Consider the following 15215-nt stretch of genomic DNA (forward strand, 5'->3'; position numbering starts at 1 on the left):
CTGTGCCTATGCCAGGCGCCTCTCTTTTTCTTTCTTCTTTTCCTAATAAACCTTTTAAAATGTTAAAACAAAACAAAAAAAAGACTTTCTATATTTCTTTAACTCTCACTAAAACAAGCACAGTGCTAAGAACATTTGAGGTTTCAATTCATGCATGCTGGTAACGAACAAATTTGTTATGCTTTAGCATAGTTATGGTGACATTTACTTTCTCCTAACATCTGCCTTATCCAGATACAACTTTTTAAACCACTTCTAATTTTTTCAGTGAAAATAGAGATCAAAAACACCAAGATACTTGACTTTTTTATTTTCTCATCAATTGCTACTTTTAAAAGGACACTTCAATTCTAGTTACTCCTCCAATAACAGAGCACATTCCTGTTTATAGACTGAGAAATTGCAAACAAACAGCAACCATCTTAGAGGTAAGGAATCAAGGGTTTTCTAAAACTATAATCTGAAAAGTCCTGTGTCTGCCTAGATAGCAAGCATATTGTCATTTGATTTACTAACCCAACAGAATACATCTTCACATTTCAAACTGGATTATTCCTTTAAAGTAAAGAATGATGTTCAAGTAGTAAAAACAAAAATGGTGAATTCCATTGAATATTTTTGCATTTGCTTATTGCAATACTAGTTAAAACACCAGTTCATAAATTTTTTTACATATTCAGCAGTGCAACAAATGCATGATTCTTTTAATCCAACTGAAGTTGTAAGAAGACAACACTTTACTGGAGAAAATGTATGAAATTGCAGCATTAATTTCTGAAATGAAATTCCTCTTTCCAACTTCTTTCAGTCCATCACTACTCCACATGTTCTTGCTCTTGTCCTGGAATTAGCCACCTAATACTCTCATTTCGAATGGTAGCATACATAATAAAACTAATTAAAAAGAATAAAGAAAATACAAGCAACCAGTCCACACTTTTTATCAAAGTGCTGGGAAGAGGGCCTATTTGGTCAGCTTGAGTCACCACCACATTTTTCTTGGCTTCTATACCTGAAAGAGAAATCAATTGTTTCAAATCAGATAGAAAACATACCTGCCACAGTTTTTTCTTAAGTATTTTGCATGGTATGCAAAATGACATGCAATCTTAAAATAAACATCACTGCTAGTATATCTGGGATGGGTTTCACTTGCCTGTCAGTATAATTTGTAACTTGCCTTTCTCCCCACCACATCAAAGGAACAGGACTCCATTCAGCTATTCAAAGCTAAAACATTAGAATTTCTGTGAACTCATCAGAAGGCTTTTAGTATATTATCAGAGTTGTCTTTTGTTCTCTTTTGAGACCAAGGTTCAACAAATAACTAGTAAAGTTACTCTGACAGATCTACATAATATTTTTACAGGGTAAGTAATGCTAAGTTCAGATAACCACCACTGTGTTCTGTAATTACCAAAGATCCTGTGACTCCAGATTTCATTTGTGTTCAAGGTTTTCTTAGAGCACTGAACAAAATGGTCCCCTCTCTTCCTTGTCAATCTGAATGACGAGCAAGAGTCTCACAGGAGACTTGGAATGGCTCACCACCTGGAAACACGCCTTTCACTCCTTTGAGATAACTCAGTTGTTTGTTCTTTAGTTTTACATATAAATAATTACATCAACTTAATATATATGGAAGGTATAATGTAATTTGTATTTGCTTTCAGTGAATATACTTCGAAACACGCCTTTCACTCCTTTGAGATAACTCAGTTGTTTGTTCTTTAGTTTTACATATAAATAATTACATCAACTTAATATATATGGAAGGTATAATGTAATTTGTATTTGCTTTCAGTGAATATACTTCGAAACACGCCTTTCACTCCTTTGAGATAACTCAGTTGTTTGTTCTTTAGTTTTACATATAAATAATTACATCAACTTAATATATATGGAAGGTATAATGTAATTTGTATTTGCTTTCAGTGAATATACTTCAGGAAGAAGTAGGATGCTCATAAATGAGGCATTAAAGCTTTTGAGAAATGAACTCCAATAAAGAACATTTCATCAATATTCAGTGTCGAGGGGCTCTCTGGTGGCGCAACAGTTGAGCGCTGGGTTGCGAAGCTGCCCGCAGCCTCTGCAGTGCTGGTTCGGTCCCCGGCTGCTCCCGGGCCACTGGAGGAGGGTCCCGCATGGCGTGCAGACCTCTCCTGCCGCCCGCTGCTCCCCTCAGCAGTGTACTTCGGTCCTTCTGCCTGCTCTGCTCCCTACTCTGGCTCTGGTGGGTTCTCTCACCCTCCTGCGCTTCTGACTGTACCCAGTGCTTGTATAAATTAAAATAAATAAATAAAGCACAAATGTTTAAAAAAAAATATTCAGTGTCCAGTTTTTACAGAGTAAAAAATAAGGCCATAGGTTTTGGCAAATATTCAGGATTCACGACAGCATCTGCAAATGGATTAATAAGTACAACACTATACACAACACTGAACAAAACACAAGTATATGCAACTCTGCAGATGAACACCACAAGCATAATGGTGAGTGAAATGAGCCAAACAAAGAATCCACACTGCATGTTTCCATTAATACAACATTTAAAAACGGGTAACAGGGCCTCCCCTGGTGGCTCAGCGGTTGAGCACTGGGCTGCAAGGCTGCCCGCAGCCTCTGCAGCGCCAGTTCGTTCCCCGGGGCCGCCGGCGAGGGTCCCACAAAAAAAAGTAAAAAATAAAAACGGGTAACACTAGTCCACAGTGTTAGGAGTCAGGTCAGCAGTTCTCCTTGGGGAAAACAGAAGCAGCAATGCAGCAGGGGAAATTGGTAATGTTCTTTCTGAGCACTGGTTACCCAAGGTGTTCACTCTGTGAAAACTCTGCCCCTGTCCTAATGACTCATGCATTTTTGTGTGTGTAAATACTATATTTAAATGAAAATATATCTACAGGTATATGGTTTGCAAGTTATGTCTCAATAAAGCTGGGTATTTGTTTTAAAGATACCTATAATAATTGAAATTATCTAGGGCCTCCCTGGTAGCACAAGGGGTTAAGATGCAACCTATGAATCTGTCCGCAGTCACTGCAGCACGAGTTCAATCCCCGGCCAGGGAGACACCCACATGGCGCGGCAGACCTCTCCTGTCTCGCCCGCTGCTCCCCTCAGCAGTGTATTTGACTTAGTCTGCCTGTTCCATGCCCCGCTCTGTCTCTGGTGAATCCTCTCACCTCCACCCCACACCTCTGGCCTGTACCCCAGTTCTTGTATGAATAAATAAATAAATCTTTTTTTAAAAAATCATTAAAATTATCTAGTCATGTTAAGCTTGCCAGTAATTGGGAGACATTTAACAGGTTCATAGCAGTTCATAAGAAAAGACACTTTACATCTCAAAGCCAACCTTGAATCCACCATTTAAGGATAATAACAGATCAGAATCCACAGAAGCCATAAAGCCCCAGCAATAAAATGTGCTTTTCTACAGCGTATTATTTGTACATACCTGTCTGGTTAAAAATGAAGATTTTCAGCATTTCCAATGTTCGCTCTGTGTGATTAAATCTAGCCATTGGCTTAGCTCCTTGAAATAACAAGATGTTGGGAACAGCTACGGTGCCAAACCTGGTAGAAAGGCTACAAGAGAAAGAAGCCAGTCAGAAAGTCTGAATTAACAGTGGACTTTTCACAGAATTACCCTTTATTTTCATCAGTTTCAGGTGACCTGTGGAGGTTTCTGATATTCAAACTGTAGATTTCTAGTTGTTTCTGACCTCCTTCTTTATGGGTCATGGTTGAGAACATTTCTGTTCTGCTGAGTTGCTTTCTATTACAATGTAGAACTACCCATGACACAATTATTCCACTATTCAAGTTCCTGACTGCCAAAACACATCAGACCAGAAAATTCTAATTCATAGACAAGTATACTATGTAAATTGACTTGACAGAAGATACTTTAAACTCTTTAGAATCCCCATCTCTGTCCTTCATAAAAGATTCAACTTCTCCTAAGCAATTACATTAGTGAGCTGAAGCAAGGGAACCTATGACCTAACAAGCACACCAGGAAATTCACATTTAGGGCGGGAAGACTCAGAAGCAATGCAACCTGCCCAGTCCTGTTTCACCTTTACATGGCAGAGGAGTGGTGATAAGGTCCGGAGTCAAAACACTTCAGGTTCAAGCCTCAGTTCTGCCACTAAACCTGCTGTGTAACATTTGGGCAGATTATTTAACCTCTTTAAGCCTCAGTCTCTCCATAGTAAAAGGACAATACTGAATAATTGGGATTTTTTTTTTCTATACACATGTGCTATGACTTAAATATTATAGGAGTCAAATACATGTCCCAGGCCATATAATGAGAACAAATATCTTCTATTTTCCATAATGAGGGAAACTTATGTTTCCTTCCAGACACTGAGAAGGATGCAAGCAAGTGAAGCAAAGAAAGAGAAAGCAGATGATAAAAATATCCAGGCAATGAGTGGGGATGGGAAGGCAGGAAACAGTACCAGATCCAAAACCAAAGAGTGCTAAGCAGGTGCTGGGAGGCAATCCTGCTGGCTTGGGGGCAGTGTTGTAAGTGGTCAAAGCTGGGCATTGACCTGGACTTCCTTCTAGTCTGTTCCTTTGGGACACACCACTCAGCTATTTTCCCTGGAGCAACTGTGAGAATTTACTGATTTGTTGGGCCATTTCTTTCCTCCTCAACAGTTTCAGGTAACTACAGGCAGTTACACAGTCTGCACTGAAAACCAGGAGGGCACAAATTAATAAAGTTCTGTTCAATTTCATTTTTACCACCAACTTGCCCCCTTCCAGACATTACAAATTTAGTCACACATAGCCTTATATGACCTACTAAGAAGTTTCTGATTTAGAAGAGGAGGGAAACACACAGTTTATAAGCCAGGCACAGCCTCAGCACTTGGGGGAAGTATGTAACATCTGAACAAAGTTCCTAATAATTTATCTCACTGAACATTTGAAAAAGGAAAAAGCCCACTGGAAGGATATTTTAAAAAATACATAAAGTAGGGGTAAATATTGTTTTAAAAGGCTAACGTAATTCATTAACATATTAATGTCATGAAGACATTTAAGAATAAATGCATGCAAGAATAAATATAAAGAGGAAAGGAAGATGAAGGAGGGAAAGAAGGAAAGAAAAAAAGAAATCCGAAGTGGCCAGAACAGGGGTGCTGGGAGGCAGGCTGCCAGGGGTGGGAACCCAACGTGCAGATGAGACTCACAAGGCAAGATCCTTCTGGTGATACTAATTTTTGCTAATTCAGTCTGGTCAAGCCCCTAAAAAGTCCTCTTGCGCCTCCCCAGCCATCAGGCACAGCCACCTTTAAATCCCACCGCACAGAGAACAGTCCTCTTTCTTCTTGAGCAGTCTCCAGACAGTAAGGCTATGGGCTCCCTCCCAAGGGTGACTGCCCACACTGCCCACACCCTCACACACTCCCTTCCTTCTACTTGAGCTAATTATGACCTCCCAATCTCTGCAACCATCATCCAAAAGATGTGACATAAACCCCAAGCAAGGAAGATACCTGCTGTGCTGAGATGCATCCAATGCCAAAAAGTGAAGAGTTGGAAATGCCCGGGGCAGAGAGTTAAAATGAGGGGCCAAATTGGCAGAAAACCGGCACCAAGGGGTGTAAAACAGGACGAGAGTACAGTCACTACCATTTGGGTTTAGAAAATCCATAAGGTCCTGTGGTAAAAGAAACAGGTGTTAAAGCCAGTAGTAAATGCACATGCATGTTCTTCTGGAAGGATACCCAAAAAGAAAAAAGAAACACGGTTGCCTCCTAGGAAAGGAGGTGGCTGGGGACAGGTGGGAGACTACATAGTATCCCCAGGAAGGTTCTGGATTTTGAATTTGTGGATTGGCAGAAAAATACTATCGAAGAAGTTATAAAGCTTTCCTAATATTACTATCAAATCATTTTGATATTTAATTCAACTATTCAAATACTAAGTACTCGCAGGATATTGGCTACTGCCGCAACCTCTGAACTGTGCCTTTCGTACAATTGAGCCACGGTATTAAAGCACTGGCTCTCAGCAAACTATCATCTTAGCAGCTCCTAGTGTCTACTGTCAGATCAATAAATCAGGCTAAAGGACAGTTCAATTCAAAGGTGCACCATCCCTGCCACCACCCTGACTCAGACAGCTTAAAGTGTGTCTCCTGGCCATGTGTTTGGAATGTGTGTGTGTATAAGTGCCCACCTATGTACCGCTGTGCCCTCTAATATGAAATAAGCATCACAGCTTTCAGAGCTAGGATTTCTTCTACAGAAGCAGGCTGAATTCATCCTGCTCCCTGGCTTAACAACCCTACAGAAAGCATCAGGCATCACCATGGCGTTCTTTCTGGAATCACCATTTATCCAAGAAGCTGGAAAATGGAAAAAGCACAGCTGGGTGTGGGACAGCATCTCAGCTCTCATTTCAGAGTCAACACAGGGCTCACACTCTTTGAAGGAAAGAAACTTTCCATCAATGTAACATACTCCCCAGGGGCATTACTAGTTTAAACAATGAAACAGGGCCTCCCTGGTGGCTCAGCAGTTGAGCGCTGGGTTGCGAAGCTGCCCGCGGCTTCTGCGACGCTGGTTCGATCCCCAGCTGCTCCCCCGCCGCCGGAGGAGGGTCCCACATGGCACGCAGACCTCTCCTGCCGCCCGCTGCTCCCCTCAGCAGTGTACTTTGGTCCTTCTGCCTGCTTGCTCCCCGCTCTGGCTCTGGTGAATTCTCTCACCCTCCCGCGCTTCTGACTATACCCAGTGTTTGTATAAACAAACAAACCAACAAACAAATAAATAAATAAAACATGCCTCTATTTAAAAAAAAAAAACAATGAAACAATGATAAATGACAGCTTTTGTAATTGTGATATTTTTCAGTTGCCTCTGTAATAAATACTCCATTTGGAAGAAGAAAAATGCTCTGACTCTGATGGGAAACACCTATCTGTCCACTGGGATTTTTATCATGAGGCTTGGCAGTGACACTACCCCAAGGATGATGGGATGTAATTGTGTGAGACACGTCACCAGCACTAGCTATGAACTCCTCCTCTCCTACAAACACTACAGACAGCGAAGGCAATTTTCACCCAAGTGGCCACTAAATGCTGTTCTCCTTACAACAGGAGAGAGGTTATGGCCCTCCACTAGAAAGCTGACGGTGTTCAGCCATAAAATCAATGTGCAAAAAAGAAGAAAAGTGCTAAGTAATTGACTCTTACCTGTGACATATTCAAAATTTTCAGAGTGAAATTTTCTAAACCCGTCACATTTCTCTCCTCACAGGTCACCTTTGGGGATTTCAGACTTTCGGTGTTATTGGCATGTTCTGTCGGGGCCAGGTCAGACTCCGCCGCTTCCGGCTCCGTGTAATACTCCTCCTCTCTGTCGGGGAAGACAGCTCCGGCGCTGTCCAGGGATAAGAGGCTCTCTCGGATGTGGCACCGCGAGTCCTCCTCCCCTCCGGCCCCGCAGGTGCCACCACTGGGCTCTGAGCTCAGCTTATCCTCAGTTTCTCCAGGAATCACTGACAGCATCACCATGGGGTCACCATTAGTGTCCAGAGCCAGCACTGAATCAGCCTCTTCCACAGATGTGTCCCGGCCCACAGGACCACGTGAAGGCGCCTCCTCACGCATGTAAACAGTCCCCACCTGCAGAGGGTGAGCTGACTGCTCCTCTGACCACAAGTGACCGCTTTCCTCTGCAACTAAAACATGTCAGCAAGTTCACAGTCGTACCTAACTTCAAAATACAGGAACCCCAGGGAATGGCAGTCCTCAAGTGTGAAACTTTCCCTTACCAAGAAAAGATTTAGCCCTCCCACAGAACTATCAGAGTGCCACCCACCATGATCCACGTTAGGAAAAGGGTACTAATGAACGCCTAGTAAATTAGTGGGCAAAGACACAACTTCATGCAAAACCCGCTGCTTGCCATGTGGATTATAAGCAAAACCATCCCGGTGCAGATACCCAATTAGGAATGTATAACACAAACACATTAACATTTGTGTTTGTTTGATTAAAATACCCTAGAAAATGATGGCTTTACAGAAATTCTATGGCAAAACATCAGAGCACACGTTACAATAGCTCTGTGAGATGGAAAGGACAAAGATTACCAACCCCACTTAAAAGATGACCAAGCTGAGGCACAGAGAGGTTCTGCACAATGCCCAACGGCACCCAGCTAGGAAGCAGCAGAACCAAGTCTTGAATCGAAGTCTTCTGGACACTGATTCCAATTAGGCCTCTGTCTCTCCTGACCCTTTAGGGATGCTGGGCAGTACTGCCTGAGGAACACTGCTAGATTCACACAGCAGTTCCTTCCAGAGGTGGTTTCTGAAAGCTGGACTCTGGGAATGCTAGGAGATGTGCTGGGACAGCAGAGGGGACAAAAGCAGGGGAAATTTCCTCTCACTTTGGAACCACTAGGTAGAACTTGTACAAGTGTTTCCAGGTAAGGGAAGAGTCCTGGGCATCCTCATATAGTCATTTTGCAATCTTCACTCACCTCTGTAACAATGACTCCTACCCTCCAACCCTAATTAACTCAACAACAGCAGCCAGATTGTGCCAGGCAGCGACCAGGGAAAGCGAGCCCAGGTGCACTCACACACGCCCAGCCCACGGCTGGGAGCAGCAGCTGGGTAATGAGTTCTGCCATGCCAACAGCATGTCACCCAAGTAGGAATGACCAACTGGCTTCAGGATTGGGGAGGGGTCTGGGGGCTTCCAAAGGTACACATGTTTGCATAAGCGTTCATGGAATATCTCCACAGAGACTAGCAGATTCACTCAGTAATTCAAAAACATTCTCTGGGAATTCTGCCTCTAGCTAAGATGGAACAATGGGTGCCAGATTTCCCCATTTTCCTGAAACAACCAAAAGAGCAAACAAACACATGAAATCACAGTTTCAGAAAGACTAGCTATCACACAATGAAGAACAGTGACACCTGAGAAGCAGGAAGCAGATGAGAAGCACCCTACAATTGCTTTAGCTAACTGCTTGAGAGGGTTTGAAAGGGAAACCTAGCAGACTCAAGTCGAGGAGGTAGAGCGGCCAGTCCAGGGGGACCAAGGAAGCTAGAGCTTGCAGGACAGAATACTGCAGGTGGGAGAGCTGCCTACAGCAAGGATCCCACTTGCTAAACTGGAAAACCTCAAAATTCAGGAGGCACTGGGTAGAATACACAAAGGGGACTTGCTGAGTGTGGAACACAATTAAACCTAGAGTAACTCAGCTCTGCTTCCATCTAGCAAACCCTAGGAGCAAGTGTCAAACCATGTCCAAGTTACTTAATGTATCCCAGAACAAAGCTCAAGAATATTTATACAGGGCCTCCCCGGTGGCGCAGCGGTTGAGCGCTGGGTTGGGAAGCTGCCCACAGCCTCTGCAGCGCCAGTTCAGTCCCTGGCCGCAGGGCGAGTGTCCCACATAGCGCACAGACCTTCCCTGCCACCCGCTGCTCCTCTCAGCAGTGTACTTCGTCAGTCTGCCTGTTCTGCTCTCCACTCTGGCTCTGGTGAATTCTCTCACCCTCCTGCGCTTCTGACTGTACCCCAGTGCTTGTATAAATAAATCTTTTTTAAAAAAGGAATATTTATACAAATACTAAAATACATAGCACTCAACAAGGTAAGATCCATTCCTGGAATCCAATCAAAGATTAACAGACATGAAAAGAAGCAAGAAAATATGATCCATAACAAAAATAATCAACCATTTGAAACTGATCCTTAACTTACACAGATGTCAGAATTATTAGATGAGGATATTAAATTATATCCTCATATACTGTAATTATAACTGCATTACATAGTTCAAAAGTTAAGTAAGCACAGAGACATAAAATATTTTAAAGGTCCAAATAGTACTTCTATCAATGAAAACAACATTATCTGAGATGAAAACTGCACTGGATTAATGGCAGAAAGAAAAGAGTGGTAAACACAGCAATAGAAGTTATCCAAAATGAAACACACAATGGGTGAAGCAGACCTTTCCTGTCTCGCCAAATGTTCCCCTCAGCTGTGTATTTCAGTCAATTCACTTGTTCTGCTTCCCATTCTGTCTCCGGTGAATCCTTTCACCACCACCACCCCCCCCCCACACACACACACACATCTGGCCTACACCCCAGCTCTTACATCTTTTGAAAAAATAAAAATAAAAATCTAGGACTCCTATTCCCATCAAAAGTATCTTTCAAAACCAATGGCAATATATTTTTTCAGACATAGAAAGATGAAAGAATTTACTACCAACAGATACAACACAAGACTCTTAAACTCCTTCAGGCAGAAGAAAAATAATGCCAGCTGGAAACAGGATCCACATCAAAAAAAGGAAAAGCACTAGAAATGGTAGCAAAATGGATAAACACAATTCTTTCTGAAGTCTAGCTACATAGGGGACAAGAAAGATAGGCTGGTTGCTATGGACAGGGGCTAAGAAAGGTTCTGTTTTGATTTTCAGGACATAGAAGAAATTCAAGGCTATATAAAGTTGATGAGAAAGTGGGTAATGAGGGGCCTCCCTAGTGGCGCAGGGGTGAGGATGCAACGTATGAATCTGTTCGCAGCCACTGCAGCACGAGTTCGATCCACGGCCAGGGAGCTATGCACATGGCGCAGCAGACCTCTCCTGTCTTGCCTGCTACTCCCCTCAGCAGTGTATTTCAGTCAGTCTGCCTGTTCTGTTCCCCACTCTGTCTCCGGTGAATCCTCACTTCCCACACTTCTGGCCTGTATCCCAGTTCTTGTATGCATAAATAAATAAATCTTAATTTAAAAAAAAAAGAGAGAGAGAAAGTGGGTAAGGAAGGAAAGGTGATGATGTATGTTAGATAGGGCAGAATTCAGGACTTGGGTAGCAAAGTGGGTCTTTGGCATAAAAGGGCAAAGCACTTATGTAACTGTAACTAAAAGAAGGCGCTAGATGCTTGGGCAGGGAGTTTTGCCAATTTGGTGGGAGGTGGGGGGGTGGGATCACACTGGAGGTTTTTCTGTAGTCTCTCATTGATGAGTCTGTACTACTTGTACAATGAGAAGAAATTAACAGGTTTGCTGGGTCATCTATAAGACTGAGCAGGAAGTGAGCACCAAAGCAGCTAAACATCTGAAGAATAAGGGTGCCAAGTTTAGAACCAAGCCTACTCCCAAATGTCCCAGCTTCACAGTGCTCTGCTTCCTCAGAACTTAGCATCCTAGGTCCCATAAGTAACAGGAGAATGCCAATATTCTAAAAGGATTTCAAGGTAAAAATTCAGGGCACAAATTAGAATCTGGTTCTCTCTAATTACCTTCAAGTAAAAATAGATACCTGTTCCTACAAAAATCAAAAGGGAGCTGGAGTGACACAAAGAGCTGGTATTTTTTAAGTCTGGGAGTGTTTCTCCCCCCTCTAGGGAAGATATTTAAGTACATAGTTCAGATTAAGAACAAAACAATGCGTATGTTCTCAGGTACCACTGTTTCCGTTTACTTAATGGGAAGAAAGGAAACAAGGAATTATTCCACACTAAGAGAAAAATGACCCACCACAGAGAGCCACTGAAATGCCCCATGGCAACACACCCTTTAAGTGGTTGTTTCCTAACCTAAACAAGCTGACTATAGTTTGAGGCATACTTAAAGTGAAATGACTGCATTATTAGAAGCAAGGAAGATATTTGGAGAACATGCCAACTCTACCTGGAAGCCCTCGCCTAGGTCAGCTCCCTCGCACCCTTCTAGCTTTTCAGAAGGCTCTCTACCAGTCTCAGGTTTTTTGCGATGGCTTCCGTGGCAGGAGAGTCAAAAGTGGGGAGGAAGACAAAATCAGCGAGATTGGAAGGGCAACACCCCATACTTTTCATAGGAAATACTCGTGTGCTCATCTAATAAAATGGAGGAAAAAACACCAAAATGTAGAAATTCACAGCACTGGGGCCTCCTAAAGTCTCAGCACTATCAAGCTATCGCCAGCCACTGCAGCATGAGTTCCATTCCCAGCCAGGGAGTTAACCCAGCAGCAGACCTCTCCCGTCTCACCCACTACTCCCCTCAGCAGTGTATTTTTCAGTAGATCCACCTGTTCTGCTCCCCACTCTGTCTCTGGTTAATATTCTCACCCCCATACCTCTGGCCTATGCCCCAGTTCTTGTGTGCATAAATAAATAAATCTTTAAAAAAAAAATTCACAGCACCACTATGAAAATTAAATGAGAAAAGATATGGTCTGCGGCACATGGAATCATGTCATAAACAGAAGCATTGGTGGTGGTGGTGGTGGTGGTGGTGATGATATAGAATGATGATGTTAACACTGATTATGACTGATGGTTACTATCCAAAGAGATGGACAGGTACCGTAACTAAGTTCTACTAATTTCTCTGCTAAATGCACTCTGAATCCATCCACCTCACCCATGTCCACTCACATCTGTCAGCCCAGGCCACGGCCATCTCTCACCTGGACAACTGCAGTAGCCAATTAGCTGGTCTCCCCAGTTGGTCCTCTATGTCGCTTGCAGACCCTGCTCCTCACAGTAACCCAAGTGTAAGTGAAAGTTAAAGCAAATCTGATCATGTCACTCCCCTTCTAAAAACCCTTCTGAAGGCTTCCCCATACCATGAAAGAGTCTGCATCCTATAGTGTGGCTACCAAGTCCTACGTGATGTGGCCTCTGTCCACAATCTCAACTGATGCCACCATTTTTGGTCCCTGATCATTCATGTTCTACTCAGAGTTGTCTTGAGGGCTGTTTCTCTGCCAGAAAAGTACTGGTCTTTTAGCTAATCTGACCCAGCCTTCAGACATCCTAACCTTCACCTCTGTGAGGTCCACTCTACCTTCCCTGAGCCTCAGGCCAGCGGGGTCTCTCATTGTAGTATCCAATACAGCCCTGGGACTCTCCCTGAAACACTTTCCAGTCTTGTAATCTACTTAGTTATCTTTAGTCCTTTAATGCTGCCTTCTCCATGAGATAGAAAGGCAAGCCCATTTCTCTACATGATTCACCATGTTTCCCGAAAGTAGGGCAGAGTGTATGGCATGTGAGGGGGCCTCAGCAAGAATCTAGTTGACTTTGAGGAATACAGGCATGGAGCTGCTGAAGCCAGGAGGTGGCTCCCATTTCTTGAAATGTGAACAACAGTCACCACTAATTGCTAATCTTCCAGGGGTGTCCCATGTAGGAAAAAAAGTCTTGGATTTGCTGCCACCCTGCTGGAGTAGGTCTCTAGATCTTAACCCCATTCATGGCCTGGACACGATGACATCCTATGGCTGATGTTACCCCCAGGTTTGCATGAATGTGACCCTGCCAGGTGGACTCACACAGACGGCAATAAGGAAGCCCCCTGAATCAGCCAGGATTGTGCCAGAACAGAGAGCAACTTGAGGAGAGTTAGGTAGAGGAAACACCAGAGTCAGCTGGGTGTTCAGAAACCAAAAGCAACAATAAAGAATTCCAGAGCCAGTCATAAAAGAGGGGGTGCAAGTTGCCAGTGACAGACCTTCCCAATCCAGAGGCAGAAGCAGTCACAGAACTGGCAAAGAGTGAGGAGAGCCTTCTCGAAGATGTGACTTCACTTTTCCCTCATTTCAACCCATAAGAAGCCCAGAAGGCAAGAGAGTCCCTAAGGGCAGTCACAGAGGCTGGAGAAAGATCTGCGGGAGATACAGAAGACATCCAGGACATGCTGTCCACTCTCTGAGGCTGGTGGTTAGGAGCAGAGGCAGAGAAGTGTGGTACCGAAGTTCAACTATACAGTCAGGCAGACATGGGCTTGAATAGTGCCTCCTCCACTTCTGGCTGTAGACAATGCAAGACTATTGACTCTTGAGTCTCAGATTACTCATCTATAAAACAGGAACAATAACAACATCTACTTCACAAGCATTTATAAAGTTTAGGTGAAATGACACTTGAGAGCCCGAAGCACAGCGACTGACACACAGTGAGCACTTTGAATGGTGCTGTGTTAATACTCCTGAGCTTCTCTGCGCTTAGTAAGCTGGCTGCCCTGCCTCCTTCCAAGACACCCCAGAGACTCAAAACCCTGCCTATTCCTGCTAGGTTCTGAAATGACAAGCAAGGTGACAGAGTCTGAACTTCAATAGGACTGTGAGGAGTGGGGCGAAGGTGCAACTCCAGTAAAGACTGCAGCCCACGCACACAGCCATGCACCCGGGCGGCTGCCTCTCCTCCCAAGGGCCCCTGAGAGCAAGTCCTGGCAAGCAGCGGGTTCCCCAGGGCGTCTCCCGTGTCTTTTCCTATCTTTCCCGCAAGCATCTGAGCAAGAGTGGCCTTCTTGTGAACGAGGCCAGTGGGGCGCTCAGTCTGGTCTTTGTAGTCAGAGAGACAGGCTCTGCATTTACCAGAATACGAGGCCTGGGAGCGGGGCACCTTCACTCTGAGCGGTCACGGAGGCCCTCGGGGCTGCCGGGCGGGCTCGGGGAGATGGACAGCAGTAACCACCCGCCTGGCCCCGCAAAAGGACACCGGGCACCCCGGCTATTCGCTCCGACTGTCATCCTTAATAACGAAGTGCTCACCACAAGCGGGTCTGCCTCAGTCAGCGCTAACACAGGGCACGCCAGGCGGGCGCACGACAGCTGAGGGGGGGCCCCACCCCCGGCCCCCCAGACCCCGGGCCTCGAGCCGGGCCGTCGGGTGGAGGGGCCGGGACACCGGCGGGGAGGAGCGGGGCGCGCGTCGCGGCCCTCCCTCGACCTCCACCCCAGCCCGTCTCTCCGCGCTGGCCGCCGGCCGCCCCCGGCCCCGGCCCGCACTCACCCTCCAGGCCGCCGGCGGGAGGCCCCAGCACGCACAGCAGAACCTGCCACCAGCCGAGGAGCCGCATGGCGCGGGGCGGGCGGCGGCCGGGACCACCACCCGGGCGGGAGAGCAACCGGCGCACGGCGACGCAAGTCGCGCTGGCTGTCCGAGGAGAGCTGGGGGTGGAGGGACGCGGGGGAGGAGAGCCGCGAGCGCGGGCGCGGCCCCGAGCCGCCATCTTGGAAGCTGGCAGCCGCCGGCAGCGCCATCTTGGAGCCGGGCAGCCAGGCTCTGGTGCTCAGGCTTCTTAGGAACCCAGCGATCATCAATCATTTCGGGTCGTTTGGAACTTCCCAGAGGCCCAAGTCCCGTGCGCTGTTGCAGCAGAGAGCTGTTGCCCTTTCTTCATGAATTGGTCGAGGCTTTGCTGCTAGAGGCACATA

At 45.3% G+C, this 15215-nt stretch overlaps 1 protein-coding gene across 4 annotated transcripts; it reads right to left on the reverse strand.

Annotated features, from left to right (window-relative positions):
- Nucleotides 1-685: 685 nt before the first annotated feature.
- Nucleotides 686-14940, reverse strand: TXNDC15 (thioredoxin domain containing 15). 4 transcript variants are annotated; one of them, XM_037509283.1, is made up of 5 exons: nt 14791-14940; nt 7223-7710; nt 5517-5680; nt 3458-3588; nt 686-1012 (listed from the first exon to the last, which is right to left on the reverse strand). In XM_037509283.1, exons 1-5 carry the CDS (start codon nt 14855-14857, stop codon nt 816-818), a joined length of 1047 nt encoding a protein of 348 aa, XP_037365180.1. In that variant the 5' UTR covers nt 14858-14940; the 3' UTR covers nt 686-815. The 4 variants fall into 4 exon arrangements, with proteins under 4 accessions (XP_037365180.1, XP_037365179.1, XP_054550355.1 ...); XM_037509282.2 differs by having other exon boundaries at nt 7223-7704; nt 14791-14888; XM_054694380.1 differs by lacking the exon at nt 14791-14940 and adding an exon at nt 14550-14564.
- Nucleotides 14941-15215: the final 275 nt, after the last annotated feature.

Source organism: Talpa occidentalis, unplaced genomic scaffold, assembly GCF_014898055.3.
Source record: "Talpa occidentalis isolate TD23 unplaced genomic scaffold, MPIMG_talOcc4v2.1 talOcc4.13, whole genome shotgun sequence".
Classification (NCBI taxonomy): Eukaryota; Metazoa; Chordata; class Mammalia; order Eulipotyphla; family Talpidae; genus Talpa; species Talpa occidentalis.